The sequence below is a fragment of the Pseudonaja textilis genome, chromosome 2 (genome assembly GCF_049901715.1).
Source record: "Pseudonaja textilis isolate UNSWEBS1 chromosome 2, rPseTex1.2, whole genome shotgun sequence".
In the NCBI taxonomy this organism is placed as follows: domain Eukaryota; kingdom Metazoa; phylum Chordata; class Lepidosauria; order Squamata; family Elapidae; genus Pseudonaja; species Pseudonaja textilis.
The window spans coordinates 226,414,938-226,437,291 of NC_141991.1; the positions used below are offsets into that span (position 1 = coordinate 226,414,938).

General features: G+C 35.8%; 1 protein-coding gene across 1 annotated transcript in view; it reads left to right on the top strand.

The window, feature by feature from the left end:
* SCAMP1 (secretory carrier membrane protein 1) overlaps positions 1–20,580 on the top strand; it is a 33,077-nt gene extending 12,497 nt beyond the window's left edge. Inside the window, exons 3-9 of the mRNA XM_026717742.2 lie at positions 86–184; positions 284–395; positions 1,581–1,709; positions 6,990–7,149; positions 8,856–8,957; positions 11,783–11,900; positions 14,902–20,580. Of these exons, the coding sequence (XP_026573527.1) occupies positions 86–184; positions 284–395; positions 1,581–1,709; positions 6,990–7,149; positions 8,856–8,957; positions 11,783–11,900; positions 14,902–15,066 (885 nt within the window). The 3' untranslated portion in view covers positions 15,067–20,580. The remainder of the gene's footprint in view (positions 1–85; positions 185–283; positions 396–1,580; positions 1,710–6,989; positions 7,150–8,855; positions 8,958–11,782; positions 11,901–14,901) is intronic.
* The last annotated feature ends 1,774 nt before the right edge of the window (positions 20,581–22,354 follow it).

The following is a 22,354-nucleotide window of genomic DNA, read 5'->3' on the forward strand; positions in this document are numbered from 1 at the left end:
TTGAAGTTCTGTATAATGTAAGATATCTTCAAAGGTCTCTGAGGAGTGCCTCAAAAATAATTTTGATTTTTTTTTAATTTACTAGCCACCACCAGGAAATGTCAAAATTCCTAATGTGCCCAGTACACAACCTGCTATAATGAAACCAACCGAGGAACCACCCGCTTATACTCAGATTGCAAAGGTAGATTTGGAATTATTTATAACAGAATCTCAGTAATGAAAGTTAATATTTTTATGCAGACCATTTTTACTGCTTATTTCTGCATTTATTTTTCCTTAGGAGCATGCCTTGGCCCAGGCTGAACTGCTTAAGCGACAGGAAGAATTAGAGCGAAAAGCAGCTGAACTTGATCGCAGGGAAAGAGAGATGCAGAGTCTCAATCAACAGGGAGGTATGTTGGTGTATCTTAAGGCAGTGTGCTGTGGTGGTCCTCAAAGCTGACATTGCAATGGGAAAAAATAATTTGGCGCTAACGTATTATTGTCTGAAATTTGTCAATCTTCGTTACAGTAGGTGGCAGCACTTAGCCAGTCTTGATTGATCATAGAAAAGCTAGAAGATGCCAATAATAATTCAGTAGAGACCATAGGGAAATTTCCAGACTCTAGGCCAGGTTTAGAAAGCAAAGCTGCCCTAAATCACTTTCCCTCTAGTTGCCAAGAGTACAATGTACCTGGAAGTGAACTGAATTTGAAGAAGACTTCATCAGTCTTCCCCTAGAAGTGCAAGTGACAAATGACACAGTTTTAAACTATTGTTCCTCACGTCAGTGGTTTCCCTGGGGGTAGAAATAATTGTTAAGAGAGACAAAAGAATTTCCTGACAAATGATTGGGGAAAGGCCATTGTTACAACATTTTCAGCATTTAGCCACTTCAGCTTTATTAAGGAACTTATTATAATTATTCAGTTTAGGCATTGGAATTTTGTGTATTTTAAGAAATGGATTATTTTATTTTTTAATTACATTATTTTCATAATTAAGCATATGTGGTGGTCTTTTTTCTCATCGAAAGCCATCATCACTTTCTGGGAGAACCTGTAGAAGATGAATACAAAGGCATAGCAAGGCCACCGCTAGTGACATTTTTTTCCTCATACTCCCATACATATACAACATTAATTGTGACATAGGAGACTATTTTGGTGAGATTCACAGTGTGTAGAGTGAATTAGCTCTTGTCTTTTGAGTTCCAATGCAGTAATTAGACTGAAGAAAGCTTACATTGGCAGTAATGGCTTTTCTAAAAGGAAATTGCTATGTAGAGTTGAAGCCACAGACTGGAGATGCCACCTACTTTATGTGAAGACTCTTTTAATGAATGCAGTTCTGAATGAAAATAAATAATGCCTGACTTCTGTTAATTCAGGGGCACAATATTTGTAGGACTTCAGAGCTTTTTTCAGTCAGTTACCATTCTCTATGGGAGATTAAGCACATGTTTGTATGTGCACGTTGTTGGAATGCATCTGCTTAATCAGTAGACAATCCATAAACTTTTCTTCAGAAATTATAAAATAGAAAATGTGAAGTGACCCTTATTGTGTATCAAAGCATTTGCCTTTTGCTCTTGCAGGAAGAAAGAACAATTGGCCTCCACTGCCAGGAAATTTCCCAGTGGGCCCATGTTTTTACCAGGATTTCTCAGTAGACATCCCTGTAGAGTTCCAGAAAACAGTAAAGATTATGTACTATTTGTGGATGTGTAAGTAATACCTATGGAACATATTTTATAATCTTGAATTATATTTAGATAATGTTTCAATGACAGAATATTTTCATAAGCAAAAGTTATTGAAAATTAAGCTTGTGTGCAATTCAATCACCACTTTGCTACCTGTCTGGCATAACTTTTTATGAAGGACCAGAAGACGTTGGAAGGTCCTGGAACTAGTTGTACTCCATAGTTTCAAGGAATATATATATATTGCAAAATCAAATTTGGGTCGGTCACTGCGACCAGAGATTTACTTTTCTGAGCTTTCAGACTCATGCTGGAGCCCATCTTCAGGGAACTTGTCTCTACTGGAATAGGTGCTTTGGGTTGTTCTGTTGTGTTTATGTGGTGCCTTCCTGTTGGCTGATTGGTGTATGGATGGATGGCGACTGGCTGTTGTTTCCTTGTGCTACTAAGACCTCAGCTCCTAAATATTTGATAAGCTAGTGATAAATCAGCACTCCTGTTAACTGACAACAGGCCCGTTTCCAAGGCTTCAATCATTTCCCAGGCCATCTTTCTACCTGTATAGCCAATAATCTTAGTAGCTACAAAATTAAATGTATGTCCCTGTTCATTGCAGTGTGAGGCTGCCAATGAATTTGGGTCTCCCCTCTGACTGCTCACCTGTGTTCTTGCAACCTGGTAGTTAGTTTCTTCACCATTTGTCCTACATAGTCAGAAGATGAAGCTCCAGCATGAGTCTGAAAGCTCGGAAGAGTAAATCTCTGGTCCTGGTGACCGATCCAAATTTGATTTTGCATCATTATTCTAGGACACAAATATTGGCCCTCATTCATAATAGATATATTGTACAGGTTTACTTCATCTGCAAGTGAAGAGTCCTATATGAAGCAACTTACAACAATAAAAAGGGGAAAAAATGAATAATGTAAACAGAAATAAAATAATAGAACAATAAAACAAACAAAATGAAAAAGAACACAATGAGAAAGACTTTTAATGAAGTAGGAAACAGTTTCCATAAATATCTTCCTAATTTATTCCTATAGAAATTCTGTTTTTCATAATAAATTTTGCATAATAGCAGGTAAATAAAAAGCAATTTTATCTTTCACCCATTTTCTTTCATTCCCATTTTCTTGTATTATAAAAATATCAATTTGTTCCTCCTTTCTTCCTGGAATAGTTCATCTGAACTATATTGAATACCCTTAGACTAACAGATATTTGACTCAGTTGTCACAAACATATCTCCTTGATATCACTGACTCTTTCCAGGTTTGTAAACATGTTTAAAAAATAATAAAAAGATAATTGGTGATGTATTCCCAGATACCTTCTACTTACGGCATTTTCACAAGGCTATCAACAATCATTTGCTAGATTTAACATGGTCATGAAAAGTTTAAGCAATAAAATATATTTGCAGCAAAGTATTTTCTTTGTATTTAATACTGTTTGCTCACTTATATTAGTAACTATTAATGAACACTACTATATGCTCATTTCTGCTACTTATTGTATATTCTCCAATTTCCATACTGGAAAAGCGTCTTCTGATATTACTGTGTTTTAAAATATACAAGTGGATTTGTGGCAGTTGAAGCTTGGTTAGCTGTTATGTAATAAAGTTCATGGAATTAGGCTATATTATAACATACTATGCACATAGTCCCTTGACATTAAACTAAATGAACTAAGATCTAAAGAAAGATTTACTTAAGCTTTTGGCACTATAACATGAGTGAGGGATATTGATTTTATGCCTTTTGCAAGATGACATTTTTAGACATAAACATACGTTATATACCCACATATTTATGTTTATATATTCTATTTAATTATTAAATTTCTCCTATTTCTTCCAGCAACAATATTGGAACATTTTTAAAACTGCTGTTAAAACTGCTTTATAGGGTGGTTCAAACTAGCTAGCTAGTTCAAATTGCTAGTTGAAGATGACGGTAGCGGTGGGTGGTGGTAATAATAATTTCCTACCTGGATTTTTGTTTTCTCTATTATCTTGACATTTACTTTTCTAAGCAGCTGATTGTAAAAAATATTTAGTTATCTAAAACTAGTATTCCATTTATTTATAAATACTTAACTGGTGTATTCTGCCCAGCATTTCATCAAGATATAATTGGAGAACAACTGACTATATATAGTTTTAATAAATTATTGGGTATTTAGATGCACAAAATATACCTTACTGGGTAATTAGATAACATTTTAAACTGTTCCATTTAACCAGTAATAACTGATTTTGCATAATTATCTGCTGAGAGAATAAAGGGGACTTGAAAAAGAAACTTCTTTAATATAGGCCAAGGTTGTAGAACATGTAGCCTGCCAATTGTTAAACTACAAGTCTTAGCAGCTTCAGCCATCAATAAGGGATGACGAAAATATAGTTCCCCAATATTGTAAGCATACACTGTAGAATGTTTCCCTTCCTTAATGTATCATACTGCTACCACTGTGAGTAATAACAGACACACAAACTGTTACTACAGTAAATTTTAATAATCTGTGGGAGAAGAGCAGGCTGAGCTGGAAAATAGGGTTTAGAGCAAGGGTGTCAAACTCAATTTCATTAAAGGACGCATCAGGGATATGTTTGACCTGGAGGGGTGGACGTGGCATGGGGGGGGTGTAGCTATATCGGGGGCTTGTGGTGGTCCGAGCACTCATAGCCCTCCCGAGCTCCATTTTCACTGGCAGAGGGTTGCAGGAAGCCGTCGCAGCCAAAAACAGAGCTTGGCAGGGCTGCACGCAACCTTACCGAGCTCTGTTTTCACTGGCAGAAGCATCGTGAGCTGGTCCTTCACTGTTTCCAGGGCAGCCCTGTGGGCCAGATCTAAGCACCCCTCGGCCTTGAGTTTAACGCCCCTGGATTAGAGTCATTGCATTTCCAGAAGAAACCTAAATCCAGCCCCTGTAAATTCTATTAACTCTTTTCTAGTTCCAGTTTAGCTTTGACTATTAACTTGACTGGATTCTTGTATAGAGGTGAAAATAATAAACTCTTCTGTACTTTAAACTTAATGTTCCTGGTGATTTGTGCCTGACATTTTCAAGATTTTCATTCTACAGATTTGAAATGCTCCATGCTATATATGCAATATATGTGTCAAAGCCTAACCAGAATCCTCTACCAATTTTGTACTTAATGTAGAATTCTACTACCAATATTTCTAAATTCATACATGAATACTTTCGTATAAAGTATATGTACAAATAATCACAATTTTGTATGTAACTTAACTTTTTTTTAACTAATAAGAACTTGGAAATGACAAGCAGTATATAATTTGATATAAGTAATTGTAGGGTATTGTACTATTCCTGTATGTATTTACTGGCCCAGCTTTCAGATAATTAAATAGTATCTACAAAAATCTGTACACCCTGTAATTATTGTAGAAACATCAGCTGTTAAAGCAAGTATCACTGCTTGCTTCTCTACTAGGAAATTTGGCAATATATACGGTTAATGTTTATTTCAGAAGTAAAAACTTTATTCCTATCATACTTTCATGAACACATAAATTGTTATAATCCAGGACTAATATTGAAAAGGTCAAGTTTCATTTTAGTCTTTTTTTCCAAAATTATATAATTGGAACGATTATAAATATAATATTTGGCAATTACGAATAGATGCAGATTGGTCAGGAGATTAATCATTTATAGTGATTAAGATAATTACAGATAGTCCTTGTCTTATGAACTCAATTGAACCCAAAATTTCCATTGCTGAGCAAGACAGTTAAGTTTTAAATTTTACCACATTTTATGACTTTTCTTGCCACAGTTGTTAAGTGAATCTAGCTTCCCCATTGACTTTTCTTGTCAAAAGACAAAAGCTGATCACATGACCAAAGTTCTCTGCAATTGTCATAAATATGAGCCAATGGTCAAGTATCTGAATTTTGGTCACATGACCACAGAGATGCTGCAGTGGTGAAAAATGGTCCCAGATCTTTTTTTTTTGTGCCATTGCAGTTTCTAACGGTTACTGAGCAAATGGTTGCAAGTTAAGGACTACCTGTACTGAAAATTATTCTCACTCTCAGCATTGTTTTTAAAATAAAAAATTTCTAATTGGTATTATTTATATATGAAGAGATTCTAAGCAGGCATACTTTTTTAAAAATGCTGTATACAAGAGCTCTTCCCCCTGAAAAACATAATTGAATGATATGGAAGAATAAAACGAGACTATTGTTAAGGAAATTGCCATGAAAAACCTGCTACCTTAAGATAGAAAGATGAGTGGGAAAAGCATCCATCGTCCTTTAAAATAATTTCTGAGGCTGATTCAAGAAGCTGAATATGTTACTGTAGTACTTTGCTCTGAGGTAGAAAATAATTGGCCATGTTCTTCATCTATCAACACATATATATGTGGACCATAATGTATATAGAATACTATAGGAGAGAATCCAGAATTGGATTTTTAGGAATGGCTCCTTTTGATGCGTTTCTAATTTAGTGGGCATTTCTGATACAGTAGAGATTGCTATCTCCTTCTGCAGCTGCATGTGATCCCCTCCAATAATTTACTTCATAGCATGAGAGTAACAGCACTAGGAACTATATGGGAAAATGGGGGGGGAATCACACATTTTTCCAGTGTTGCTAACAATGTTTGAACAGACCTGACTGCTACGTGAAGAAAGTTTACATCCAACCAAGAGTATGCTAGGTGTACTATATGCTGTTTGAAGTAGCATGTCAGATATTTGTGCTCCGACTTATTCCCTTATATAAGGGGGAAAAACCTGTGGCCTTCCTGATACATCTGAGTTACGATATATCATAGTTTCATGAAGGGCTACAGTTTCAGTTTTCTTTTGGAGAAGCAGGCTTTATCTCAGTATCTCAGATCCAAGCTTCCGTATCAACATTATGGATTTTCAAATTCCTCCTTTTGTCCGGATTTCCCCAAAAAGCATGTGAAGCTTATCTTAAATCACAGGATTCTCTAATAGTGATTAAGTGATAAGTGACTAAGAGGTGGTAGGATATTCCTCTTCCCTTTCCATACAACCCCTTTGTTGGTGATTCCTGGCTAATACATATTATACAGTTAGGTTTAATAGAGAGTAATTTCCTTTTGAATAGTCGTTGGAAGAATGCTTAAAAATAGGTTTTTAACAGAATTCTTTTAAAAAATCCATGCAACTGATTACAATGGCAAAATTCTAAGTGATGAAGGTGGCTTATTCAGTTTGATATATTGCTCTGTTATTATAGAAATATAGAAACTCAGTTTTAACTTCTCTTCTCTTCTCCCAGTCCATGCAGTGACATTATTTCTTAATATTTTTGGATGTCTGGCCTGGTTTTGCCTTCAGCCCAGTCGAGGAGTTGACTTTGGACTGAGCATTCTCTGGTTCTTGCTTTTTACCCCATGTTCATTTGTCTGCTGGTACAGACCACTTTATGGAGCTTTCAGGTAAAAGTATTACCTAATTTGTAATTTGTGCTATTAAAAAGATATATAATTGATTTTTTCAGTTAATTAAAAAAACAAGTAGTCCTCAAATTATGACCACAATTGATCCCAAAATTTCCACTGTTAAGCATGACAGTTGTGAGTTTTGCTCCATTTTACTTTTTGTTAAGTGAATCTGGCTTCTCCCATTGACTTCGCTCATCAAAAGGCTGCAGAAGGTGATTCCATCACCCTGGGACACTGCAACTGTCATAAATATGAGCCAGTTGCCAAGTGTGCAAATTTTGATCACGTGACTATGGGGATGTTGCAGTGATTATAAGTGTGAAAAACAGTCAGAAGTCACTTTTTCAGTGCCACTCCAACTTCAAATAGTCATTAAATGAACGGTTGTAAGTCGAGGATTAGTTGTACTGTATATTGACAAAAATGTAACACTCTCAAATATCATTTAACTCAGGTTTTACAATTTAGTGTCAATATAAACTTTGAATAATATTCAGAGTTGATTTTTTGGTTTCTTTTGTAACATTTGGATGTACAGATAATCCTCAACTTGTAATAATCCTCAACATAATCCTTGTGTTTTCCCCAAATTAAGACCAGGACTTATATTAATTTTTACTCCAAAAGGTATTAGGGCTTATTTTCTGATTAGTCTTATTTTGGGGGAAATATGGTACTAAATGTATCTGCCTGGGTGACAATCTTAACTGGGGCTTATTTTGGGGTGGGGCTTATATTGTGAGCATCCTGAAAAATCATGCTAGGGTAGGGCTTATTTTCTGGTTGGTCTTATTTTGGGGGAAACATATCCATTGTGGTCATACATTATGACATGCGTAAAGCAGATCATCACATGACCAGCCTAATTTTATGACTCTTTTTGTAGTGGTTGTTAAGTGAATCCATTTGATTCATTCCAATTTGAGGAGTGTCTGTATTTGCTTAATCAGCAGTGTACTTTGAAGCGATCCCAAATGCCTTACAACAATGGTAGACTTGGAATAATGCATGAAGTTAATACCATGCAGTTACCAGAAGGTGTCAGTTGGACAGTAGTTGGTCTATCATGCTTCCTCACAGATCATTGTTGAAGAGAACAATTTATCTTTTGAAGTAATTCTGGACTGCAGTATAATAATCTAGTAGAGCAGATAGGGAGAAGCTCTTCAAGACATAAAAGGACCTGTGCAGGACTACTGAGAATCTTAAACTGGTGTACCACTGAATTATATTTTCTCTAAAATGTTATTTTCGTGCATTACTCTGAAATGAAGTAATATTCTACTTTCCTTGGAATGTTAGCTGGGCAAGAAAATGAATTGCTGAATTTGTCTTTGATTCAGTAAAAAAAAATGAGAGATGGAAAAATTGCTAGTGAACATCTTAATGAATAAAATGACAATATAGTGTGAAACATAGTTTCCTGTACTTCTTTTGCAATACTGCTAAGCTTATTTTGTAGTTGCTTTGTTTGCATTTAACTTTCTGGTAGTGTTTATTGTAATTGGTCAGTTTGGTAAGAATGCTTCTGAAAGTTCCTATTTCCAACGGATTTATACAGTCATAAAACAGAATTTATATATGAAAGAGATGTTTGAAGTGTTTTCACTCACTTGTTCTGTTAACCTTATGACAGACTCGCTATTTTGTTTGTCAAGTATTATGAGAATATCTCATTTTTTTCTTTCCTTCTCTTTCAGGAGCGATAGCTCCTTCAGGTTCTTTGTTTTTTTCTTTGTATACATTTGTCAATTTGCTGTGCATGTCCTTCAAGCTGTAGGATTCCAAGGTTGGGGGAACTGGTAAGTGTCCTGTTGTATTATTTTTTGGTAAATTTATGTAGCAACAACAATAGCACTTAGACTTATATGCTACTTCACAGTGCTTTACAGCCCTCTCTAAGCAGTTTACAGAGTCAGCATATTGCCTCCAACAATCTGGGTCCTCATTTTACCAACCTTGGAAGGATGGAAAACTGAGTCAACCTTGAGCTGGTGAGATTTGAACTGCCAAACTGCTGGCAGTCAGCAGAATTAACCTGTTACCACTGCGCCACCACATCTCATGTAGTGAGAACTTAACTTTACTTTATTGTCATTTCGCCTCACACAAGAAATTAAATGCCATCTTCAGTGTACATTATTTATAACTAAAAATAAAACACAAACACACATCCTTCACATTCTATACAATTGAATTGAAAACCCGATATTGCATTAATATTGCACTATTCAGTAGAATTCAATAGAGTTACTGCCCTGGGATAGAAGCTGTTTTTCAGCCTATTTGTCCTTGTTTTTATTATCCTGTACCATCTGCAAGACGGTATTAGGATGAGATGGATCTTTGAGAATGTTTTGAACTTTCTTAAGGCAGCGGGAGCTATAAACTCTTCCAAAGAGGGGAGAGGGCAGCCAATGATCCTCTGGGCAATGACGTTAACCCTCTGGAGTGCTGTCCTATCTGCCACTGTGCAATTGGCAAACCATACACAGGTGCAGTAAATTAAAATACTCTGTTGCAGCAGTAGAAGGTTTTTCATTCAATTGTTGTTTCCTGAGAAGTCTCAGGTAGTATACTCTCTGTGGACCCTTTTGACCAGTGCTGCAATGTGAGTGCCCCAGGTCAGGTCCTCTTTTATGATAATACCCAGAAAGTTAAAACTGGCTACTTGCTCCACTCGGTCTCCATTGATAAGTAAGGGCTGGAGGTCTGATCTGTTCCTTCTAAAGTCCACTAAAAGCTCCTTGGTTTTATTGGTGTTAAGGACCAAGTTATTGTCTCCACATCACAAAGGCAACTATCGGTCTACCGATAGTCAGACTCATCCATCCTGGAGATGAGTTCCACCACTGTTGTATCATTTGCAAATTTAGTAATAGTATTACTAGCGTGAGTGGGAATGAAGTCATGCGCATAAAGAGTATAGGGGCTCAACATACAACCCTGTGGTATACCAGTGTTAAGAATAAGAGCTGAAGAGATGATTACCTAATTTGACCCTCTGAGAGCGGCCAGACAAATCCATTATCCAAAGACAGATTGAATAAGAAAGTCCAAGATCCATAAGTTTAGACACTAGTCTATGTGGACACTAAAATCTACAAAAAGCATCCTCATGTAGCCCCCCTGCTGTTCTAGATGAGTCAGAGCAGTGTGAAGAGTGATGGCTATAGCGTCCTCTGTAGATCTATTTTTTCTGTATGCAAACTGGTGTTTATCAAATGTATGCAGAAGACCAGAAATGATGTGCTGGCAGACCAATTTTTCAAAGCACTTCATGATGATAGGAGTGAGTGCCAGTGGTCTGTAATTGTTGAGGCTTTTTGCGAAGGTATTACAACCCATTTCTTTTTTTAATGTTTTATAAAGTTAAACATCAGGTGTTTGCAATAACGAGGTATTATCGGAGTCAGTAGGCAAGTGCTATTCAGGGCATACCAAGAGATAGAATGGGGGCCAGGCCAGGCCATTGGCTAGTCGCTGCTTACTTGCAAGGAGGATGTCTATTGAAGGAATAACACATGCCCGGTATCCTTGTCGTGTGTTGATACAGGCTTCTCATTTGCCCAGATTATCAGAAATGAAAAAACTGGTAGGGGGTGAGGAAATGCTTTAATTGTATTTTGCATGGAGCCAAGTTCAGAATTAGGTAAACTGTTTTCTCATAGCAGTCAGAGAGAAGCCTTTACTGCGGTTTAAATTGTACCTCCTTGTGCAGAAGTGGGCGACCATTGACCAAATGTTGTTGAAGCACAGTTTCCAACAATCCTAATTCCAGTATGCAGAATTGAGAGTGATAGGAGCTGTGGTTCAACATTTTGAAGGTGACATGTTCTTTTAGGTTACTGATTTCTGCCAGTCCTAATTCAAATTCATTCTGTCTGGATTGCAGTATTTGTTTTATCCTTTTTTTCTTTTTATATATATATATAATTCAGTCCATATATTGTAGATTTGCTGCAGCAAGCTGAATGCTGGAATAATATTTTTAAGTGAAAATGTTGTAGCCTATTATTGGATTAATAAAGGAGAATATGTCTTTATAATTTTATTGTATGTATGGCCAATCTTGGCTTCATTAACATCCTAGGATCTGGGGGAAAAACCCAGATCCATAAGGCCACAAAATTTATTAAAAGCTAAACAGACAAATTGTTTTATAATTTTATAATTTTAAACTACCCAGTTTCTTATGGCATAAAATATGTAATGCAGGTCCATATTTTCAAGCGGTATCTAAATCAGGAAAGGAAAACTTAACTGAGTAGCTGGTGTAATTTAAATAGCAACTTTCAGTATGCTTTCATGAGGTATACTTGCTTAAATGTAATTCTAGTTTTATATAACATAGGCAATTTACAAAATCCAATAAGATGGTAAAAGAATTCAGGACTGCTTTACTGTCCCCCCATTCCTCAAAAAAAAAAAAAAACCAAAAAAAACCCTGAAGTATTTGTGTTTTCAATTCTTTTAGGAGTGGATTTTTAAAATATGTGTTAAAAGCTTCCTTTGTAACCCATAAAGGAAAAATGATATTTTCCTTTAAAACATAGTGGGGGGAAATAGCCATACTTCTTGAAAGAGTGTTCAAGATGTATTTTAGAGCTCTCTGTATTTTCTTTAGTGGATGGATTTCATCTCTTACTGGACTTAACCGGAGTATTCCAGTAGGCATTATGATGATAGTCATAGCAGCACTTTTTACAGCTTCTGCAGTCATCTCATTAATTATGTTTAAAAAGGTAAGTGTTTTTTTCATCTAGAAAAATTGAATTTTTAAAACATATTTTAGTCAATCCAGCTGATTATAGTTGTAAAAATAAATAACTAGACTCAAGTAGGTTGACTAAATTTTTTGATACCATTCATATTTGGTATACCATATTTAGAAATTAAATAAAATAAATTTATTTCATTGTTCAATTTAAAATATCAGTAATAGAGATTGATTTGGAGATTGATTTATTTTGAGATCTCTTGTGAAGAGAACCCATTATGAGCTTACAAATTTTTTCAAAAGATTATACAAAAAAAATTATGTTTGTTCTTTCTTGCAGGATTTCTTTAAAATTCTGCATTTTAATATTTAAAAACCAGATGTGACTCATCCGTTTTAAAACGGTGAACTCTTGCCATAAGCATTTTCCTATCGATCCCCTCTCTGTAGTTCTCCATCATTCTGGCCAGGATTGTGGATTTATTCATTTCCACACGCTTTTATTTACTGTTTCAAAATATGATAAATTGAAAAATATAAACTAATGTTTAATTGAAGAAATAATTGCAGTAGTAACCTACATGTGAGAACAAATAGATATGGAAACAAATAACAGAATAGGATTAAAATATCACACTTCATTCGGAGGAATAAAACCTCTTGGCAATACTCAAAAGTTGAATATTAAATAATAAACTTTCTGAAGAATCTTGAGACCACAAAAACGGACGCCTGAATAAGGTAAGTAATATATATGTCCTGTTTCTTGTTTCAAGTGGACATGCACATATATAGCTGCTATGGTAATTAGCAGTTTACTTAAAATCAGGAAGATAACAGCAGACAACAAAACAAACAAAAACAGTCTCTGAAAATAGCTTGCTTTTAACAGCAGCATGCAAAAAAACTAAATTCAGTCCATGGTTTTAAAAGCCAAATCAGGGTTGTCAGCTAGTCCAGAATTTCTCAAGCAGAGCCCAGTTGAACCTTGTGTAGTGATTCCAATGAACAATAATGGGTCAGATTTGCCTCAGACTTTAGCCAGCTGTCTGTAATCAAGAGTTTTACTCTCTTGCTTGGCAAGGCGCCTCATAGAACAGCTTTGCATTCTACTCACAGGGGGCTGGGGGGCTGGGTGGTCTTAAAGTCATTGTCACTTGACTGCTCTTTCTGTGGTGCTTGTGTTTGATTAACCTCAGGTGATTCTTTGTGACTCCTGGGGCTGAATTCTACAGGTGCTGCTAGAGCCTCTTCCTCAGCATGAGTCCGGGCCCTTAATGATATATATTATATTTATTTTCATGCTTAGAGCTAGTAAACAGAAATCGCCCTCTGATACACCTCAAATAGATTCAGTTTCCATTTTTTTCAACTGTATCATAATGTCAGTGAAATATTGTGTGACCTTTTTATTTGACCACTAGGGGTCATAGTTTATATTTACAACTAGACTTACTTTTGTCATAGATGGGTAGTATCATAGGGCAGAAAAAGAAAAGAAAAAAAAACGTAGTCCTGTGAATTGAAATATTAACAGTATTTTAAATAGCTAAAAAAAGCTTAAAATAAGTTGGATTTAAAAAATTATTAGGGAATATTTTTCTCTTTGCCAAGTACTGACTTCAGGCATTTTTAGCCAGCATGTTTAAGAAACTGCTGGTAACTTAGATTTTTAAAAGAGTTTTATTTGCTTTTAGTCTACTATAATTAATAGTTATTGAGCTAAAACAGCTTTCATAATTCATGGAAAAATACTATTGTAATTTCATTGTATTGCTTTTGCTGCAATTCTAAACTAATTTACTCAGAAGCAAGCCTTATTAAGTCCAGTAAGACTTATTCCCTTGTAAACATATTTAGGATTGAAATCTTAATTGTGATTAAAGTGTGCTATTGAATATTTTTTTACTATTCCTCAACCCATAACTGAAAACTCTTAAAGTTACAGGTTATTAGAAATATTTTTGTGTGGTCTTAAATTTGGCAAGAGGTCCATTCTTCCTCTAAGATACTAAAGAAGTATCGTTTGGCTTTCCTAGCTTATCTCTATGCATATTAAATTATTTGATTTGAATATTTCAAATTATTTCGATCAAAAGATTTCAGTTAAATTTTTCTTCTTGTTTCATGAATTTTTTTCAGGATTTCTCAGATCCATTTGCTCAGCAGGCAGAACTTATTATGCCCATAACCATTTTCTTACTTGCAATCTTCATCCTGTTTAATTTATCATGATGATCTAAAAGAGCCATATAGGATGTTTCTTTGAACCTTAATAACTTCTATCCATGAAAATTGGCGTACATAGAAATCTAATATACTCCTATTCACATATATGTTAAGACATCAGTTTTATTTATTTGGCTACTTAGGATTCATGGTGACTTAAAAGACGCCAGAGACGCTCCGGTGGTTCGAGTCGTACCATCGTGTGACAGACTGAGCTCCCATCATGTGCCTCAGCTCCTGTCAGACTAGCAGTTTGAAAGCATGTAAATGCAAGTAGATAAATAGATACTACTTTGGTGGGAAAGTAGCAACACTCAGTGTTTTGCCACATGCTCTATACTGCGGCTTGATTTCATGCTGATATCATGCTGACCACAAAAGCGTCTTTGGACAGTGCTAGCTTAGAATTAGAGATGAGCACCACCCTCAAAGTTGGCTATCACTAGCAGAATAAAACCCACATGGACTCCTTTACTTTAGTTAGGATGCAATTATATACAGTGGTGTTTATAACAAGTCATTTTGACACCACTGTGTCATATATGCTGTAACATTATTAAGCAAATGATGCAAGTTATTATGCTTTGTAAAAAACAAAACATTGGACAAAGAAGAAACATCAGAGTTTGCAACGTCTGCAAATATTGCAGGACAGCTCCAAGTCCGTGCCATGACTGAAAGTGATGATGTAATTCAGCATTTGCTTTTAATTGGAGACTTAAAACTTTTGATTAAACTCTGTATAATGATTATGTCCTGAATCATGCCTCAAATTTTCTCTTTGGACTTCTTTATAGGTACATGGTTTATACCGAACAACTGGAGCAAGTTTTGAGAAGGCCCAGCAAGAATTTGCAACGGGTGTGATGTCCAACAAAACTGTACAAACTGCTGCAGCAAATGCTGCCTCAACAGCAGCAACCAATGCTGCTCAAAATGCTTTCAAGGGTAATCAAATATAGACAAAAGAGATGAAACACATTACAAATTTCTGGCTGTACTTTATTTTTCAGTCCCTAAAGACTTATGTTAAAAATGCACACAGCATGTATGTCTTTTCAGCTGTGCATGGGCTAAGACAGAAAAAAGATCATTCCATTCTTTTTAGATTTTTTTAATGAGAAGTTCTTCCTAGCTACACTCCTAGCTTATAATAGTTACTTTTTTCTCTCCATATTTTTAGAGGTACATGATATTTGACGAAAATTAGAACAGTAGCTTTAAAATTCATACAGCAAGTTTAGCTTCTGAGATAAGCAAACAATTTTGTTTTTCCATGGTGTGTCGCTCTCCGTGGAACTGTTCCTCCTGACTTGAGACAAGCACTTTGAATTAACCCTGTTCATAACACTTTGCTTCCCTGTTTTCGTAAGAAACAAAAGAAGCTGACAATATTGAACATTAAATTTTGGCTGCTGCTTTGTAGCTCCAGCAGCTGATGAAGGACAGACGTAAGCTTAAAATAAGTATGATAGATGATGTAAATTCTTTTTTTTAGGAGAATAGATTTTTTTAAATAATCTAAGTCTGCATGAAAGAATTTTGACCATGCTGCACTAGTGTTCTGGTCCAGAAATTGTCTATCAGTCCGGTTATAGTATTTGTTAAAATCTGTTTTCATGGTGTATATAGTGTTCTAACTAGATATCTTGGAGCACAGATGTCTTCATCCAAGTAATGCAACATGAAGTGAAAAGAATTATGTTTTAACTGAGCCAGAGTTGTTATATTTGTTCTTTTTGATTTAACCATTCATGATTAGGAAGCACATATTTCTAAACAGAATCTGTTTAGCAATATTTAAAACATTAATGGCTAGTCCAATATGACTTGTGTTAAATTGTAGTGGAATTTATTTTGTGCTTCAGAATTTTGACATTTTTAGGGTGTGCATTTGTGTTTAATGCTATTATATCTTTAGTCTTGTCAGTCACTCTGTTTAGTATTTGTATAAACATCTGAATATTCAATAACTTATTTAAATTTTTAACATTGTAGACACTAATCAGGCTTCCAAATACTGATAATTATGTACTTGAATTCTTTTAACATACTTCAGCCTTCATATGAGATTTAATCTGAATAAGTGCATTTTATTAAATGCAAATTGAAGATACACATTATCATAATTAGTTTAGCGTGGTGCTATATAGCAGCTTTTTGTTATTTTAATTGTTCATATTATTCTAAGACTTAATTGCCTCTTCAGGTTACTTTTCCATTTTGAGTTTCTAAACTCTAGGCGTTAATGTATGACAATTTGAAACATACTATATTTAACATGTTTAGTAGACCCTAGAATCCCAGGTTGTAATGTTTGGAGAGGACCTTAGAGACCGTATTTGATTCAGTATTTCTCTTCAGTATGACTGGGAATTCTATAGCATCCTAACAAATGGGTTCGTGGTTGGATTCAAATTTTTTTTTACTACCGGTTCTGTGGGCGTGGCTTGGTGGGCGTGGCATGGCTCGGTGGGTGTGGCTTGGTAGGCGTGGCAGGGGAAGGAACTGCAAAATCTCCATTCCTTCCGCACTCCAGGGGAAGGGTACTGCAAAATCTCCATTCCCTCCTCACTACTGGGAAAAGGTTACTGCAAAATCCTATTCTCTCCCCACCCCACCCCACTAACCTGTTTTCCATCTCTGTTGTCCTGTGCAGGGCAACAAAAGAAGATCCAGCCAATCAACTGGGACTCGGGAGGCAGAGAATAGATGGGGGCGGGGCCAGTCAGCGGTGGTATTTGCTGGTTTCCGAAATACTTAAAATTTCCGCTATCTTCTCCAGAACTGGTCAGAACGTGCTGAATACCACCTCTGAAATGGGTATCCTGGCTCTGAATATACAGGGGAGAGTCCACCCATGGCAGTCTTGTTCCGTTGTTGAATAGTTTTTGCTCTTTTCTTTGATGTCTGACTGGACTTTGCTTTCTTGTAATCTGTATCCATTATTGTCTTTTGGAACAACTCTAATCAATCGTAGCCTGTTTTCTACAAGACAGCCCTTCAGATACTTGAACACAAATATCATGTCTTTTCTCCAGCCTTAATCTTGTGATCTACCAAAATACCCACATGCAGTATATACTCACATGTAAGCCCACCCAGAAATAAGCTAATTGTAATTTTTAACCAAAATATCAAGAAAAAATGTGCTACCTAAGGATAGGCTGACCCACATTTTTCATGGCGTTTTAGTCAAAAAATCCCAAGGTCGGCTTTGGCATGGATGGCTTATGTATGAGTGTATATGGAGATATATGGGCTCACAGATTAGCTCATCCACAGATAAGCCAAAACCAATTTGGGATGTATATTGGTACGTAAAATTCTTGGCTTGTCCACAGGTATATGTTTGTTTTCACATATACTGCCCAGTATTGCATCCCCATTCCTATCTTTCATAATTTTTCTAAACAATCATAGGATTTTGTCTCAGTTACTCAGTTTAATGGCTTTACTCATTGCTCTAGCCTAGTCAAGGTCTTGCTGAATCTTGGTACTGTTTTCCAAGATGTGCATTATTCCACTCATTGTTTGCACAAGTTATCATTGTAGCTTCATGTTATCATCTTGCCCTTTATATAAGTCATCTATAAATACGTTGAACATCACAGAACCCAAAAAAGTATAGGAACTTCCACTCAGCACTTCCAGTTTGACACAGACATTGGGTATGATTGTTCAGTGACCTTTGTATCTATAGCTAGCATAGGTGAACTTTGCCATCTGTACTAGAATGTAATGGGACACTTTCTTGAATGCTTTCCTAAAGGCATGATGTGTTGTGTGCAAGTAAATTGACCATTGTCAGAAAGAGGCACTGGGTTAGATTGGCATGATTTATTATTTATAAATCCATGCTGGTCCCTGCCCAGCAATGTACCTTTCCTAAATGTTCACAGAATGTTCATAAACCCATTGCTTAATTATTGTAGAATGTTCCCAGTACGGACATCAAGCTGACGAGACATTTTTGTGGGCGTGTGGAGACAGGAATATTTAGAAGAGAATGTTTGTATCTAATAGGGGGCACAATGGCTCAGCATCTAAAGGCGCAGCTTGTCAACTTGAAAGCTTGTCAGCTGAGTGCCATGCATGACAGTGCGAGCTCCCATTCCTTGCCCCAGCTCCTGCCTGCCTAGCAGTTTGAAAGCATTCAAATATGAATAGGTTAATAGCAGGGGTGGGATTCTACCAGTTTGCATCTATTCGCTAGAACCGGTTGTTAACATTCTTATCAGTTCGGGGAACCGGTTGTTAGAAGAAATTACTGGCCTAATCCTGTAAGGAAGGCAGGAAGGAAACATTCTGGTGTTGCTTACAGAAACTGCCTCTCCGTTAACCCTTATTACATTCTTGACAGGACTAGACTTCCTGTCTCAGGAATGTCTCTGGAGTTTTTTTCCCCTCCTTTGCTGGTACTTTGCTTGTGTGGAGTGACCATTCAAAGTTATAATGGCACTGAAAAAAGTGACTTATGACATTTTTCACGCTTACAACTGTTGCAGCATCCCCACAGTCACAAGAGGCCAGGCGAGGAGATGCGTGCCTCAGTGTGAGTGATGTTGAGTTGGCCGTGCGCAGCCAATAACATGACCACCAAGCCATGTTCACCCAGTCACATGACCACCAAACCACGCCCACCAACTAAGCCACGCCCACAGAACCAGTTGTTAAAAATTTGAATCCCACCCCTGGTTAATAGATACCACTCCAGTGGGAAAGTAGCAGTGTTTGATGCATATAGCCATACCACACGACCAGAAACAGATGAGCACTGCCCTAGAGTTAGACATGACTGGGACAGGGGAAACTTTTATGTTTGGTATCTCAGAGTTGAACTGTGGTGTCCTTAGTGCTCTCTGAAGTTCGTTGTTTCCTTACGGACATTTAATCACAAAACTAGTTTACATCCTCAGTGCTAGAAGGAAATGGGGTTTCCTCACTAGCAGTCAATACCCATATGAGCCAGAGATTAACACTAAACTAGCTATCAAGAAATAAAATACTCCAATCAAGGAATCACCAGTGAAGACAGATTAACAATAAAAAACACCCTAATCAAGAAATCACCAAGCCCACTCACACCAGCACTGACAGGTAGTATATAAAATGAGAGCAAATCCTACTCCCTACTGGCACTGATGATGTTATCTAGTCTGGTAATGAATGTCTGCAAGAAAATCATGAAGCTCAGAGAGCACGAAGGACCCCACATGAATATTTGCCCTTCTCTAGCACTGTGGTTCCATGCACAACATCCATGATTTCTTAAGGGCTCCTAGATGACATTTTCAGGCTCCTTCAGGACTCTTGAATGTAATTGGTTACACTCTGGTTACACTCTGGATCCATTCTTGGAAGCCAAGTGCTTCCTAGCCTTTTAATTATCTTGGATTACTATTCCCTTTTGTTAGTAGTTCTTTTTAGGTCCCTTTGTATATATAGTTTCTCTTTGGGAAGAAGGCTGAATAGAAGTTCAGCAGCTCTGCTATCTCCCCTTCAATTGTACTATCTTTTCACAGGGTTTCCTCTAACTCCTTTTTCTTTTTTCTTTTTTACTATTGCAACAGGAATAACGATTACTATTACTGAAAGTAAGACGTACTCGAAAATTTACTATATAGGAATTAAATTCTGTGTGAACAGTTTTAATCTAAAGATGTGAAATTCCTTTCTTTACTTTTACATACTTACTAATGTTTATATCCTGTCCATCTCCAGAGACTTCAGAACTCTACAGAAATTTATAGAATTATTGAAGTAGAGGTTTTATTTCATTTTCATGTATTTATTTCAATCCTTGATTCCACAAACCTAACACATTAATTGCTAGTCATTTAAATCTTATTGAGGAAACTGTGTTCACACTTACTAAAGAATCTAATTTTTCTCAGGGGATAAAGCAGATTGAAACTTGAAATACATAAATATGGGCCTAATTTGCAGTAGGTCTGGTAGTCATGTTAGTTCCAGCAGGTAGAACACATGTTGATTGTAATGTCCATTTTCATTCTTATAAACCATAATAAAGAAAATGGACACATATGGACACATAATAAAATTATTCTTCAGGATTAAATCAAAAGTAATGGAGTGAATATACATATTCACAATTTCTTATTTTTCGCTATGGCAGAAGGCTGTTGTATGTTAAATATTTAACAAACGAATGCTATCAAAGTCTGTTGGTGAACAAATCTACACCTATTACACTAATTTTGTAAACACCCAGTTGTAACAGTTTTTAGATCATACTAGAATGTCAATAGTTTGTCGTTTCTAATTTTGGCATTGGAGATATTTAGATGAGGAAAGTCTGTATATTTTGTAAATTACTAGTGATGCTTTGCCATCCTTGTGAATGTGAGAATTCTGTATAAGTGCACACAGATTCTGTGATGCTGCATGTTTGGGTAGTTCTGCATATTTATTATATTATTTCAGTGACATAGAATAAAATGTTTCCTGATTGATTTGCTCTGTATAGTTTAAAAAATAAAGTAGGATCTTTTGTAAAATGCAAGATAAAATACCGAAAGGTTAATATGTATAGAGTACACCAGGTTTTTGTCCCAGTTCAGCTCTAGTCCTGTGTAAGTTACCTGGAGGCAGAATTTGGATAAGGATTTATTTGGAGCATTGTGATGTGGATCAACATCAGTAGCATTCCACATTTTTATTCTGGCATTATTGGTCACATGTAACTGTGCACAACTAGTGCTGGATCAGGGAATTTGTTTTTTGTTTTTGTTTTGTATTATGTATATAAATTCTAGTCTGCAACCATGGCAAAACTATGTCTGTTTGCAGGACAACTCATTGAAAGAACAATCAATGGTGGGCTTGGTTTTCAAGGAAATAGTCAATTGTGTTTTATTTCTGTGATGTAAATGGGAAATCTAAAAAGAAAAATATTGAAATTTATGCAATTGATAGGTGTTATTAGAGGAAGTCTTGGAAGTAAAATGGAATCTTTGAAAATGTATACTATTTCCTAGTATTTGTTTTGAATGGAGGAGTGTTGAATGTTATTTTTGTTACACTTGTGATTAGCCACTTTATTGTTAGTCTTTTGTATAGCAGTGAAGTTACTTATAATGGCCACAATATAGAGCCTATCACTTGCTCTTTAATACATCACTGGAGTCTTTTTCTTTTGTTTTCCCTTCTCAAAGGCTATCTTCTGAGCCATGTAGGAAAGAAAATGTCATCAGATAATTCATCTTTTTAAGTATCTAAAAGTCCTCTTCACTGTGGAAAACCACTTTTTTTTTTAAATTGGGTGGATGACCGATACTTGTAACCAAACTTTATATTTGTCTGTTACAATACCAATAAGAACATTCTCACAACATTATAACCACATGTCATTATCAATGAAGGATATGCAGTTGGGTTGATTGATGATAAGTATTTACATGGCAAGAATCAGGAAACTATCCAGAACTAATGTTCTAGTAGAAGACATTTATTTATCTTTTGAGGTATATTTTTACTTGATAATACTATGAACGTTAAAATAGCTGTAGTAGGACAATGATGATGAAATGATTATTCTGTACTTAATCTGTCAGTGCAGGAAAACAAACCAAGTTTGGCCATTTCCACAAAACACTTAACAGTTAATTATCCATTGGGTTATAGAAATGGTTCATTAGCATGTACGTCATTGGAAAAGGCAAATAAATGAACTATAGTCCATAAAAGCTTATGCAGTAATAAAACTTAACCATTAAGGTGCCATTAGACTTTTCTTCCTATAAGCAATTAGTGTTTCCCCTAGAAACAAGATTGTTGATCTGTTTACAGTTGGAGTAAACTCTGCACATCAGTAACGGCAGATGAATTTCCTTTTCATTGCTTGTTTCATAAATTTGTAGCTACCAATTATACATGGCCAATAAGGAGGCAATGCAAAACACTCCATTTTGTGATTTTTTTTTTTTAAAGCAAGTATTTATAGCTTGCAAAGTGACATTAAAAATGTAAAATTTAATTTTCAGTACAGTACATTGAGAAGATGCTCCTAGGCTGTCATAATACTGAAAGTGTCTTTCAAGGTTTTTAGAATAGTTCTAAATAGTTTGTTTCATTTTCAGCATTCAGTGAAAACTTTTTAACGTGCTTTATTAGAATAAATGTATTTTGTGTGTTCCTGATTATCAAAATGCAATGGAAATTATTTAATTATTCACTTATTGGCTTCTCTTCCATGTAATAATTGACCATAAACTTCCTGTATTGATG